Genomic DNA, 14,557 nt, shown 5'->3' with positions numbered 1-14,557 from the left:
CTATTGATCTGGTTCCCTCTTGATAGACAGAAAAGCAAATTTTATTTATCCTCCAAAATAAGCAAGGCCCTATGCCAGGCACAAGGAATCAAAGGGCAAAAGTTGTGGTCACTGTTTCTTGCAATTTCAGCATCTTGTGGTGAAGGAGAAAGTAAACAATTAAAAGAATTCTATGTGATAGCTCCCTCCTTGGAGGCCGTGGCTGACATGATGATATGATGGAGTAACAAAATCAAACAGATTTGAGGGCCAGATAGGTATTAAAATATACACAGGACTGACACTAAGGAATATAGCAGTGGTAAGCCTATGCAAAATAAAGAATACTAATGTGACCCAAAGGTAGAAACTAGTGAGCCACTGACTGTTCCACAAAGCACATTTGCAGCCTAGATCCAGCCTACTGGCTGTAAGTTCACCACCACTAAAACGAATGCCTCAGAAAGTGATTTGTAGCTTCAGATTCTAAACCAGCACACTCCTAGAATTAAATAACTGATTATTTCATGGAAACCAAATCTTAAGTTTTCTGTATGTCCTTCACAGTCTTACTTTGCTGTATAACTTTGTGGTCTCTGGTAGGGTATCTATAAAATTATTTGCTCAAGCTGAGCCATTTCATTAACTGAACTTGAAATTATGCCATTCTCTTAGTAAGACAGAAAGGAAGATTAACCGGACCAAAAGAAACGACTATCAGCTGCTGATTCATGACCAACAAGGGCCAACTATGCAGACATTTCTCACTGCAATTCTTTGGGTTTTCATGTTCTTCCCATTGAGTGGCTAGTAAGCAGATGCATTTGCTACCAAAGCACACACACACACACACACACACGCACACACACGAACACATGCACACACACACACTCCTGGCTACAAGTACTTGCCATCTCATTTCTCCTTCTAAGGATAGACAATGAAGAAAATGGTTTTCAGAAATAATGAAATTATGTGTCTCAATATATGTGGTATGATGCAAGGAAGATAATGAAATTAAGTATACCATTATACTTCCTGTCATAGGAATGTTACAACGTGAGAGCTTAAATAAAGGCAAATGAACAGAGCCACGTTTCTAGAGTGTTTGCAAGAAAATGTTGGTTTTGATCAATTGTACTGCTAACAACAGAAATGACATTAAAAATTTTATGCTGTCACAGACTTATAAACTACTGCGGAAATATCGTACTATCTTAATTATATGCTGCTAGTCAAATTTAAGTAGCAACTAGTAAACATTCACCACTCGAAAATAAACCTGAGTTTGTATGTATTTTTAGGATAAATTATTCCTTAACAACCTCAGCTATGGACATTAAGAGGCAGCTTTGGGAGAGAAGGGTTCCTGCCCAATGAATTTCTATTTTCTTTTGACTTTATCAACAAACCCGTATTTGCGAAGTACAGGAGAGTACTTGAAAAGAGTATTTCCCAAAAATCCTTCCACCAGTGCAAACGACTCTGCCTGCCACTTGGACTTCCAACCTCACCTTGGTTCAAAATGGACCCCAACTGCTCCTGCACCATCAGAGGCTCCTAGACCTGTACCTCCTCCTGCAAAAGCACAGTGAAAATGCATTTCCTGCAAGAAGAGCTACCAAACCAGATGTCAGGAGATACCTGCTGACAAACACAAATACAGCAATGTGTATACATCTGAATTTATTCATACAACCCTAGTCTATCCACTACGGTTTTTCCTATGAAATATGTGAATGATAATAACATTATTGACCTAAAAAAGTATTTCCTAGCTTTTCATACAATAGTAACCATGTCAACAGAATTCTCGTACAGAAGATATTGGGAGAGGTGTTGGTTAAGGGAGAGTTCCATAAAACAGATTGTGCCTGCATTGTGTTTTAGAGGGTAAGGCCGTGCCCTGTGACTCCAACATCCCATAGGGATGTGGGTTTCTGTCCCGGCTGCTCCACTTCAGATCCGGCTCCCTGCTCATGTGCCTGCGAAAGCAGCAGAAGATGGCACAAGTACTTGTCAATGATCTAGGCAACTATCCACATCACTTAAATGCAAGGTGACATAACAGAAGGCCTTTTAATTGTATTTATCAATTACACTAGAGTGTTAGGAGTACAAACATGCAAATTTCACACCATAAAAAAAGGTGAACTGAAAAACTGGAATGCACCTGAAATATAGAAGCAATCGTGCATTGGGATTCCAAGATGGCAGACTAGCAACCATGTACTGTGCTAGGTTAGAGGAAAAGGGGAAAGAAAGGCAACAAGTGCACTCTCCCGGGAGAACTGCAGAGAAAACCGCACTGGAAACCCTACAAGAGGAAGAGGAATGCGGTGGACTTGTGTGGAGGGTGGGGACACACAGCATGGACACGAATAAATGCAGCAGCTGAGAGCCAGAGTGGGAGGTGGCTTGGAGAGGGAGGCGAGACTGGACTGTAGCTGGAGGGAGAGTGTGGCTTGAGTCTGTGCTGCAGCCCTGGGGGCTAGGGGTTGCTAGCTGTGGGTCCAATGGAAGTCCAGGGGGCTCGTTTATCTCACCCCAACTTCCGTACAACAGAGCCCACTGGTGGGCTGAGAAAGGGCAGGCGCAACTTTCGATTTGGGCAGCAGGTGCAGAAGCCCTTGCGCATGCACAGAGCAACTGGCTGAGACAGGACACCTTCTCAGGGGCAGTGGCAGAGAGAACAGCATTTGGCCAATGGCTCTTGTGTCCGTGTGTGATCCAGAGAACAATCCGCAGTTCCCACTGACTTTGAGCCTGGCTGGGAGGTGGCTGGGCACCCACATGGAACTATAAGGTGCACCGAGCCTCCAAGGATCAAGATGCCTAGGCAGAGCTGGCTTGGGGAACATCTGCCTCTCTGTCGACAAGACAGACCGGCAGGGCAGAGCCAAACCTCTGCACACAGCAATTGCACAAGCCTATAGCATCAAATTACTAGAGAACATTGGGGAAACTGCAAGTCACTGGCATAGGCAGACTTCTTGGAAAAGGCCCCAGAAGCACAGGCAATCAAAGCCAAAACTGACATATGGGATTACACCAGGAAACACTTCTGTACTTCAAAAGGAACACTAAGCAAAGTAATGAGAAGACCAACAGAATGAGAGAAAATATTTGCAAACTATGTCACTGATAAAGGGTTAGCACCCAGAATATATAAAGAGCTCAAGAAACTCAACAACAACAAAATAAACTTAAAAAAAAAATCATCCCTTGATATCAATTCAGAACTGGTTCCAGGACATCTTCTACCCAAGGACACCAAAATCTGCCAATGCTCAAGTCTCTCAGATAAAATATAACAGCATTTTCATGTAACCTATACAGACCTTCCACATACTTTTAAATCATCTCTATATTACTTATAATACTTAATACAATGCAAAAGCTTTGACAGCTATTAGATAGTATTGTTTAGGTAATAACAAGAGAAAGTCTATACATATTCAACAGACATAATTTTTTCCCAAATATCTTTTATCTGTGATTGGCTGAAACCACAGATGTGAAATCCTGTAAAGAGAGGGCCAACTATATACTCTAATTGGGTAAATAGTTATTATAAAGTCACTTGAACAAAAAAATGACAATCAGGGCACAAATGTTCATAGATGACAACACGTATCGTTTACCGGCATTCTGCAAGTACTCAGAACAAAAGGCACAGCGTTAACCACACCCCACCAAATTATTTTTAAAGAAGTTAAAAGCTTATGATTTATGAGAACTATAGAAAACAAAATGTATTAAACATGCTGTCCCATGAAAGTAATATGAAGAGTTTCCTACCTTCGTGATGAGAATTCGGTATTTATCCAGCATTTCCTGGTTGTCATGACAGCCAGCTAATAACTGCCACACCTCTGCCCTTAATGCTTCGGGAACACCACTCTTCACCAGAGTAGGCAGCCCTTTTGGCCGTGCACCAAGGTTATTGTGCCTGAGAAAACAAGAAAATACCATTCACACTCCTTTAACGACTCCAGGACTGCTGTCACTACAAACATATCCTGGTTAGCTTATTATATAAAAGTGGTACGCCCGGGCCCAGGTAAAATGGTGGGCAGCATGAAACAACAGTAATGTTTCTGCTCAGAGACACTTGGCTTTTCTCAACCCTATCTATCTTCCTTCTCGGTGAGTCACGTCACTTCATCTTTAGGGAATATATTTTCTTCCTCTTATTTTTAAAAAACGTTCTTTTGAACTTGTAATAATGAATGTGTTGGTGACCTATTTTTAGGCGAGATTCAAGGCAATAAAAAGAACCATCTGAATTCTCTGAGATAAATGTATGGAAGGATGTCCAGTCGTGTGCAGGCATGGGTGGGGTTCAGCAAGCGCTCAAAGTGGATTCTAGGCCCATCACCCCTTGCCTGAGATCAGACTAAGTGGGGCCAGCTCCACAAGCAGGCGTCACGGTGGAGGTTGCAGTAAGCCTATATATTTCAGTCTTGTGCAGCAGCCACATCCTGAGACAGAGCTTCCCCAGGAAGCCCTGTCTTTGATGACCCAACCTACAATTCTTTATTCCAGCATGAACTTAAATACCAAGGATTTTTCACATAAAAACTATGTAATATAATATTTTTAACGAGAAAAGTTCGTTTTGGGGGCCAGCACTGTACAGCGACACTGCCTGTCACACTAGCATCACATATAGGTGCTGGTTTGACTCCCAGCTGCTCCACTTCCAATTCAGCTCCCCACTAATCTGCCGGGAAAGCAGAAGATGGCCCAAGTGCTCAGGCCCCTTGTGGGAAACTTAGAAGGAATTTCATGCTCCTGGCTTCAGCCTGGCCCAGCACCAGCTATTGTGGAGGACATTTGGGAGTGAACCAATTGATTTAAGACTGACCTCTCCCCATCCCTGGTCTTTGAAATACATAAATTAATCTTTAAAACACTTTTTTAAAAAGAGTTCATTATTGTTTGTGCTTCCGGATTTATCTCCCTGACTTCTTACAAATCCAAGTACTCCCTAAAAGAAAAGACCTAGCCAGAACCTTATACAAATCCACCTCACTGTTAATCAACCTGACCCATTCCCAAGGGTGTTTAGAATCAGAACAAAGGCGAACATCACTCCCCCTAAAGTCAGTAGTCACAGAACAGAAGTGCCACTCTGATGATGGGCCCTCCTGACTAAAAACATGAATTATAGTTCCCAGTCTAGTCAGTGTAATTCCATTCTCAACTTTTTTCAGGAGGCTTCCCTTGGCCACAAAGCTACGATTCTATGCATTTATTTTTTATCAGAAATTATCTCTACTTGGTGTTTCCTTTGGATCTCGTGGAGCTGGCCTTGGTACACTCATCTGGATTCCAAACTATAATGCTGTCCTCTGGTTTGACTTGATACTCCAGCACCTGGTATCCATTTTTAAGTCTGAAAAGTCATAGAATCCACTTGGCTGTTTACTGAAATTCATCACCCATCTACTTCTCTAGATTCTGCATACTCTTCCACCTCCAGCCCGGACCCTCGTCTGGCATGCCCTTCCTCTAAAATATTCCAACATGCTTTCCCCATGCTGCTGTAATTTGGCTATTTCAGAAAAACTGAGTAACTTCCACAACTCAAACAACTTTTGAGTAAACTCATCCCATTAACAATTTTAATAAACCATTAGATTTATACTCACTCTATTCTAACAAAATTTTTTAGACCATTCTGTGAGAGAATTCAAGCAAAATAAAGTTGAATGAAGCAGAACTTATATGATCTATCACACTATCAAACATTAAAGAACATAATTAGGGGCCAGTGCTGGAGTAAAGTAGGTTAAGCCTCTGCCTGCAGTGCAGGCATCCTATATGGGTGCCGGTTCGAGTCCTGGTTGCTCCTCTTCTGATCCAGCTGCCTGCTGATGGCCTGGGAAAGCAGGGGAAGATGGCCCAAGTACTTGGGCCCCTGCACCCATGTGGGAGACCCAGAAGAAGCTCCTGACTCCTTGTTTCATATTGGCCCAACTCCGGCCATTGCAGCCATTTAGGAAGTGAACCAGTGGATGGAAGACCTCTCTCTCTCTGCCTCTCAAGTAAATAAATAAATCTTAAAAAAAAAGAATATAATTATGCTAAGTGACAAAAGTAGTTTTCAAAATGGTAGATAGCTGTTATAATCACATATACACACATAATTTTGAAACCTATTAAACATTTAAAGGAAATATAAAAGAATATTATTCAGTTACAAAAAAGAATGAAATTTTATCACTTGCATCAAAGTGGTTGTAACTGGGGAAAATCATGTTGAGTAAATAAGCTGGACACAGAAGACAAATTCTGCATGCGCTCCCTTATATGGGGAGCTAAAATTAAAAAAGAAATACAAACAACAATAAATGCCTATGTATATAAATTTTGCTGCGAATATGTTTTGTCAGACTTTGTTTCGGATCTTTGTCAGGCAAATTATTAGGAGTTATATACTGCTACCCTTTGGATGATCTGTGACTATCTTGAAATTTACTATGTATTTGTGGCATTGATATCTTTTCAGTTGATTGCTGTTTATGGCCCTTGCCTGAGTTCCTTCTGAACTCTGGTCTTTTTTTGTTTTTTTGTTTGTTGAAGTCTTTATTTAGTGGAGCATCAAGCCTTTGACTTAATGTAAATTGAAAATATTAAATAGAAAAAAATTAATCACTCTTGAAATTACTGCTACCTAAGTGAAATCTGTGGTACCCGGAACTTCCTTCCAGGTTCGTCGTCCTTATCCAGCTGAGTATGAGATCACCAAAGAATCTTACACTCAAGAGAGCCAGAATCAGCCATGAATGGATCCTTCTTGGTTTAATTCCACACATCTAATCAAACTTCTGAATAGGAAAAATATATTTGGTTTGAGAGTAGCTGAAATTCTATATTCTTTGTATAGAAAACTGAGTTACTTAAAAGCAAGAGTGTACAAATGGCTAAACTCATATCTCACAAAATTAAACGCAAAGTACTCTGAATCGTGGATCTCATAATGTATAATATCATATAAGGGAACTCAAAATAATCAAACGTAGTATATACTACAAGTTATCTAATGATCAGTAAGTCATTACTGTACACCTACACTCATTCGAACTCCAACAGATACCTTTATGCAAAAGAAATCTCTACTCAATCCCACTTAATTCCCTGTCATACTGTCTCCTGGCCTGCACATCAAATTTCTCAAAACCGTTACTGGATACTCACAGTCTTCTCACTCATTCCTCAACACAGTTCAACATGGCTTCCCTATTTCTTCTTGGGAACCTTTCTCTCCAGTAATTTATGATCTCTTCTACATGCCAGTAAATTAAAGGGACATTTTTTAGTCCTTTCACTGTTACCACTCCAGTTCCCTTGGCTCCAGTGAGAAAGGGTCCCTCTTTCTCCCCCTTCACAAACCCCACTGTTCCTCCTCCTCCTTTATTGCCCTCGAGTTCCAAGTTCTCTGTCTCTCCAGGCCTTCCCTTAGTGATCTCCTTCTCTCATCATCTCAGCTCCGGGCAGTATTACCACACGGATATACTGTGAGCTCTAAGGGTTCAGAGGCACCTCAAAACCAACAAGTCCAAATCGGAACGAATTCTTCTCCCTAAACCTAAGTGTTTCCCAGAGTACCATTCTCAGTAATTCGTACCGCCATCTGTCCAAATAGAAACTTAGGAGTCACTGCTGTTGCCATTATTTTATGCCCCCTTACCATAACTAATTCATCACCAACACTAATGGATCATATTTTCCAAACCTACTCAAAATCCATGCATTTCCATCTCAACTGCCACCAATTTTCTCTGCCCAAGACTTCTGTAGAAGCCTCCTAACATCGTCTCCTCCTTCCACTGCCATCATCACAGGTAGAATGAAAAAGCAAACAGCTTGATTAACTATTTTGTTGGCTCAGACTATTTTGTAAAATGACCTACTTAAGATTTAGAAGTTTGACTATCTCTTCCTATACATTCATATATGCATACATATATGTGCATAAACACATCCCTTTAAGACTAACAGTGAACAGTCTCCAATGAACACTTCAATAACATGATTCAGCTCAATGAACTTTCAGCTTCTAGCTGATCCAGACATCTGTTTGGTCAGGCTAATAAAAATGTTGTTTCTCCCTCTCTTAGAAACCTATGCACTACTTTTCTTTACAGAATGGCATTTAAGAATATTTAGGTCATTTATAACATTGTTTCATTAACATCCTTTTTTTTAAAAGGCCCCTGGTGGCACTGGTTTTTTGTTTGTTTGTTTTGTTTTTTTGAAGATTTATTCATTTATTTGAAAGAGTTACACAAAGAGAGAAGGAGAGGCAGAGAGAGAGAGAGAGAGAGAGAGAGAGAGAGAGAGAGGTCTTCCATCCGATGGTTCACTCCCCAAATGCCCGCAATGGCCAGAGCTGTGCCAATCTGAGTCAGGAGCTAGGAACTTCTTCCGGGTCTCCCACACGGGTGCAGGGGCCCAAGGACTTGGGCCATCTTCTACTGCTTTCCCAGGCCATAGCAGAGAGCTGGACAGGAAGTGGAGCATCCGGGTCTTGAACTTGTGCCCATATGGGATGCCAGCGCTTCAGGGCAAGGCATTAACCCACTGTGCCACACTGCGGCCCCTCATTAACATCTTTTACTGGTTATCTCAGTAACAATACAGTAATTATGCCATATATGTCTTCCTTCTACTTACAAAGTACTAGTAGCTATCAGGACAAATACTGCTAGTGCATAGCTATGATAAGGGAATATTCTAATAAAAAAGAGTAATTCATAAAAATAATCACTGATATTTCATATAAAAATATAACTACATATGTCCATGCTTTGACCCAATATTAGTTGCAGCTATCAGCAACTTGGAAATAGGCAACTAGTTATAACATGTGTTGAACTCCCCTAGAAGCGAGACAGATATCTAATACAATTACTTACAAAGCCACACATATACCAGGTACCCATTAGCCATACTGTGTATTTTTTTGTAATTTTTAATGTATGAATATAAACTCCCCAAGGCAAGAATCCTTGTCTTCTTATGTGTCTATCAGAAGCACCTAGAATAATGCCTGGCATACAGAAGACATTCAATACTTTCTTTAGTCAAGCAAATTTATCTTTTAATCTCATCTTTTTCTTAAAACTTTTTTTAAAAAAATTCATATGTGAGGCAAAGAGGCAGGCAGTTCTTTTCTCTAAAAGAGCTCCCATCCACTTGTTCACTCCCCAAGTGCCCCCAACGCCTTGCACTGAGTAGGGAACAATGCTGGGAGCTGTGAAAACAATCAGGTCTCCCACATGGGTAGCTGCAACCCAATTACTAGACCCATCATCGCTGCCTCCCAGAGTCTGCACTGGCAGGCACATAGAGCTAGGAACCAGAGCTAGGAATTCAACCTATATTCTGATATGAGATACAATCTCGTAACCATTAGAACTAAATGCCCACTTCCAATATATTTTCAATAAATGAATAAAACTATGCAATAAAAATAACATGGCTAATTAATAAACACAGATACACACACAAACTTTTTTAAAAGCAAGAATTCTTTTTGACTACAATAGATTCAAAATGCTTTAATCTACTTATCTAGCCAATTTCCCTTGCCTTTAAAGAAAATTTTCTGAAAACTATCTAGGCATCTAAGAACTGTTTCTATTTTTAAGCTGTCCATTGGAGAAGAGAATTTCAAAGGGAAGGGATCATTGCAAAGAAAAACAGCAGGCAAGTCAAGAGATGAGAAGAGGAGGTGTTAAATGTGACCACTGAGAGGTCACCAATGGAATGAGGGCAATTTTGACAAAAGAGAGATAGAGTAGGCGGCTAAAAGATAGAGAGACTCAAGGCAGCAGTCTGACCCATTTGAAAAAGTTCCCTCAGAAAAGACAAGGACTAGAACCGCAATTACAGGACAGGATGGCATCAAGTCAGGTTGCGGATTTCTCCTTCCCTTAAAAATAAGACCCAGATTTACAGAAACTATGAAGTTAAGGATTGAGTAGGGTTTCTCTCCACAAAACTCATGCAGATGTTTAAACTCTGATGTCTTTTTTTTTAAGACAGGTAGACAGAGACAGAGACATAAAGAAAGGTCTTCCTTCCGTTGGTTCACTCTCCAAATGGCCCCAGTGGCCGGAGCTATGCTGATCCAAAGCCAGAAGCCAGGAGTTTCTTCCTGATCTCCCAAGCGGATGCAGGGGTCCAAGGACTTGGGCCATCCTCCACTGCTATCCCAGGCCACAGCAGAAAGCTGGACTGGAAGAGGAGCAGCCGGTACTAGAAGCCGGTGCCCATATGGGATGCCGGCACCGCAGGTAGAGGATTAACCTAGTATGCCATGGCACCGGCTCCTACACTCTGCTGTCTTAATATTAATTACTGATGGACTAAGGGTGTAGACTTCATCTAATTATGGCCTCAGTTGGGTTGGTGAGAGGTGGCTGGGTCAAGGTGAAGTAACCTACCCTTGGAGGGTGGTATTAGCAAAGGTTTAATTATCTGAGTTCGTACTCAGCCTAGCAGTTCTCTCTTGGCTTCCTAGATTACCACACGATCGTTACTCCACACCACACATGAACAGCCTCCACAGACTCCGGACTATGGGGCTGCCTGATCCTGATATGACCACCAAACTTGAAGCTCAGATAAGCCTTTTCTACCCCAAGAAGTTCCTCTAGGGTATTTCAGTTACAGAAAAGAAAAGCAGACTAACACAACAACCTACATTAAGAAAGTTTCAAGATAAAGAACAGGTTAAATGTCATTATGAAAACAGGGGCCAGCACTGGTGCAGTGGGTTAAGCTGTGGTCTACAGTGGACAATCAAAATGTCCATGCAATATGTATCAATTTTCTGATATTCTAATACCCATAAAGGAGAATAAATAACTTGAAAATGGTTCCAGTCCTGGGTGCTCCACTTCTAATCCAGCTCCCTGCTAATGCGCCTAGGGAAGCAGCAGAGGATGACCCAAGTGCTTGGGCCCCTGCACCCTCATGGGAGACCCAGAAGAAGCTCCTGGCTCCTGGCTTCAGCCTGACCCAGCCCCAGCTGTTGCAGCCACTTGGGAAGGAATCAATCAGCAGATGAAAGACCTCTCTCTCTCTCACTCTGCTCTCTCTCTCTCTCTTTGATTCTAACTCTGCTTTTCAAATAAGTAAAAAAAAAATTTTATACTGTTTGTGTTTGTACTCTTAATTTTTAAAATGTAACATAATATTAATATGAAAAGGAAGGAAATTTTTTATGTTCATGTTCACTGATTTTAATCTTCAAGTTTCCTCAGATCTTAAATTTTGTTCCTGAAAATTTGTTGATGCTCAGGTAGGATGAGAACTTTTAAGATTTATTTATTTTTATTTGAAAAGCAGAGTTACAGAAAGAGAGACAGAAACACAGAGAATCAATTGTTCATCCGCTGGTTCACTCCCCAAATGGCCACAATGATGGTAAGTATAGCAATGAAGAATACAATCAAAATGTCCATGAAATATGTAACAATTTTCTGGTATTCTAATACTCATAAAGGAAAATAAGTAGCTTGAAAATGATTTTACTTAAAGTAAGAAACGAATACCCATTTTCCCACTCAAATGTCCACTTACTATCTTTGGTTAGAAAGTCTTCCAGCTATAAAAGCTGAATTTCACATGTTCACAGCCTTTAAAATTCTTAGCAGTGCTCTGTACATTTACTAAACCAGAGGCAGTTATCCCCAAATCATGTCAGTTCCTTAAATAACTCAGTGTTTAAGTCATCAGCATTACTATTACAATGATGAATACATTCAACATATAAAAGCAGTCTTACTGCCACGATGTTTGGTTGTTCTCCTCTCCCTCTTTTCTCTGCTCTTTGCCTCTCCCCACTTCCTTTTATTTATGTAATTATTCTTCCAAATACTTTAACGCCAATCTTATGTGAAGATCTACCTTACTGAACTTTTCATAGTCAGCTCTTAGCTTCCTTTCTTATATTATCCTTATTGTTCAACTGCAAATTAGCATTAAATATTTTTCCTTTACATCATTCTGATAGCTTTTTAATTATGTGAATTCTTATTTTATCCATAAAGGCTGGGCTTTAATAGACTGATCTAGGCTGAAAATAAGTTCAAAATACATTTATTATATTTAAAAGTTCACTGAGAATACAAACTGTATCATCACTTAAAATAAAAATTCCCAAAGGACAAAAGATACTACATAACACGTACTTACATAAATAAATCACAAAAATATCTTCATGTAAACACCTGTCAATTACTCTTGAAACAGAAAGTTGCAAACTTTTCTAGATTAGGCACATCTCTCCAATTGTCATGGCAATAATGACACAAATTTTTTAAAAAAATTGAACGGTAAAAGATTCAGTGAGGTTGTTTGTTTGTTTGTTTGTTTTTGATGGGCAGAGTTAAATAGTGAGAGGGAGAGACAGAGAGAAAGGTCTTCCTTCCGTTGGTTCACCCCTCAAATGGCCACTACGGGCGGCGCGCTGCGCCGATCCGAAGCCAGGAGCCAGGTGCTTCCTCCTGGTCTCCCATGCGGGCGCAGGGCCCAAGGACCTGGGCCATCCTCCACTGCCTTCCCGGGCCACAGTAGAGAGCTGGACCGGAAGAGGAGCAACCGGGACTAGAACCCAGGGTGCCGGCATCGAAGGTGGAGGATTAGCCTAGTGAGCCGCGGCACTGGCCTTCAGTGAGTTTTCTAAAGTCTAAAAATCAATTATCTTAGTTCTCCAAAATAGTTCCCTCAGATTTTAATTTATTAAGTTCATTAATAATACTTTCATTTCTAAAGACACTATTTATGTCTGAAAAACTATACTAAGTTTTAGCTAAAAAACCCTACCAATTCCATCTACCCCAGAAGCCTTTCTGCACTAGGAACCTCCATTCCATTCATAAGATCCCTGATGAAATACAGACTTCACCAACCCATGACAATACTGCCCAAAAGTTTCTGAGTTACCCATTTTCTTCCCACTTCAAATTTGCTCTTCTAAAGACACAAGGAATCATTAGCAATCTCAGCTTTATAGTGTCTGTTGCACACCGCCTTTATATAGACAACTACTCAGGTTAAGTGGTGAGTACATGAGCCTTTACTGTATTTTTTTCTTTTGTGTATATTCAAAAATTTCCATCAGACCTATAATACAGAAGCATTTATAAATTATATCTTAATTATCTGTTTAAATATCTACATGCTTTTTTAACAATAAACCTTGAAGGTAAACTGTTACTTATCTTTACATCAACAGTATCTATTATAATTCTTAAGAGAACTTATGATTAAAATGGAAAAGATGGGCCGGCGCCGTGGCTCAATAGGCTAATCCTCCACCTTGCGGCGCCGGCACACCGGGTTCTAGTCCCGGTCGGGGCGCCGGATTCTGTCCCGGTTGCCCCTCTTCCAGGCCAGCTCTCTGCTATGGCCAGGGAGTGCAGTGGAGGATGGCCCAGGTGCTTGGGCCCTGCACCCCATGGGAGACCAGGAAAAGCACCTGGATCCTGGCTCCTGCCATCGGATCAGCACGGTGCGCCGGCTGCAGCGGCGGCCATTGGAGGGTGAACCAACGGCAAAAAGGAAGACCTTTCTCTCTCTTTTTTTTTTTTTTTTTTTTTTTTTTTGACAGGCAGAGTGGACAGTGAGAGAGAGACAGAGAGAGAAAGGTCTTCCTTTGCCGCTGGTTCACCCTCCAATGGCCGCCGCTGCAGCCGGCGCACCGCGCTGATCCTGGCAGGAGCCAGGAGCCAGGTGCTTTTCCTGGTCTCCCATGGGGTGCAGGGCCCAAGCACCTGGGCCATCCTCCACTGCACTCCCCGGCCATAGCAGAGAGCTGGCCTGGAAGAGGGGCAACCGGGACAGAATCCGGCGCCCCAACCGGGACTAGAACCCGGTGTGCCGGCGCCGCAAGGTGGAGGATTAGCCTATTGAGCCACGGCGCCGGCTAAGACCTTTCTCTCTCTGTCTCTCTCTCTCACTGTCCACTCTGCCTGTCAAAAATTAAAAAATAAAAAAAAATAAAAAAAAAAATGGAAAAGATGGATGAATCAATTGATTAAATTATCATTAAACAGGAAAAAAAGATGAAACAAAATAGTTGGGGCCAGTGCTGTGGCACTGGTTCAAGTCCTGGCTTCTCCACTTCTGATCCAGCTCTCTGCTATGGCCTGGGAAAGCAGTAGAAGATGGCCCAAGTCCTTTGGCCCCTGCACCCTTATAGGAGACCTGGTGGAAGCTCCTGGCTTTGTGTCGGCACAGCTCCGGCTGTTGCAGCCAACTGGGGAGTGAACCAGCTGATGGAAGACCTCTCTCTCTCTCTCTCTCTCTCTCTCTCTCTCTCTGCCTCTCCTTCTCTGTGTAACTCTGACTTTCAAATAAATAAATAATAATAAAAATATAAAGATACTTAAGAATAAAATTTTTTTTTTTACAGGCAGAGTGGACAGTGAGAGAGAGAGACAGAGAGAAAGGTCTTCCTTTGCCGTTGGTTCACCCTCCAATGGCCGCTGCGGCTGGCGCGCTGCGGCCGGTGCACCGCGCTGATCCAATGGCAGAAGCCAGGTACTTATCCTGG

The 14,557-nt window shown here is 41.5% G+C and overlaps 1 protein-coding gene across 9 annotated transcripts in view; it reads right to left on the bottom strand.

Moving 5' to 3' along the window:
- Positions 1–14,557, bottom strand: part of RABGAP1L (RAB GTPase activating protein 1 like) — a 788,382-nt gene that overhangs the window by 539,033 nt on the left and 234,792 nt on the right. For 8 of the 9 annotated variants that reach the window (XM_070077152.2, XM_070077147.2, XM_089299425.1 and 5 more), the window contains one exon: positions 3,781–3,931. In XM_070077152.2, the coding sequence (XP_069933253.1) occupies positions 3,781–3,931 (151 nt within the window). Of the gene's footprint in view, positions 1–1,086; positions 1,965–3,780; positions 3,932–14,557 lie in introns of those variants that run through there. The other variant, XM_089299427.1, reaches the window with a different exon arrangement.

Source organism: Oryctolagus cuniculus, chromosome 7, assembly GCF_051225735.1.
Source record: "Oryctolagus cuniculus isolate XC-2025 breed Fujian yellow rabbit chromosome 7, ASM5122573v1, whole genome shotgun sequence".
In the NCBI taxonomy this organism is placed as follows: Eukaryota; Metazoa; Chordata; class Mammalia; order Lagomorpha; family Leporidae; genus Oryctolagus; species Oryctolagus cuniculus.
Note: the sequence above shows the minus strand (reverse complement) of the source record. Positions and strands in the feature narration are given on the sequence as shown.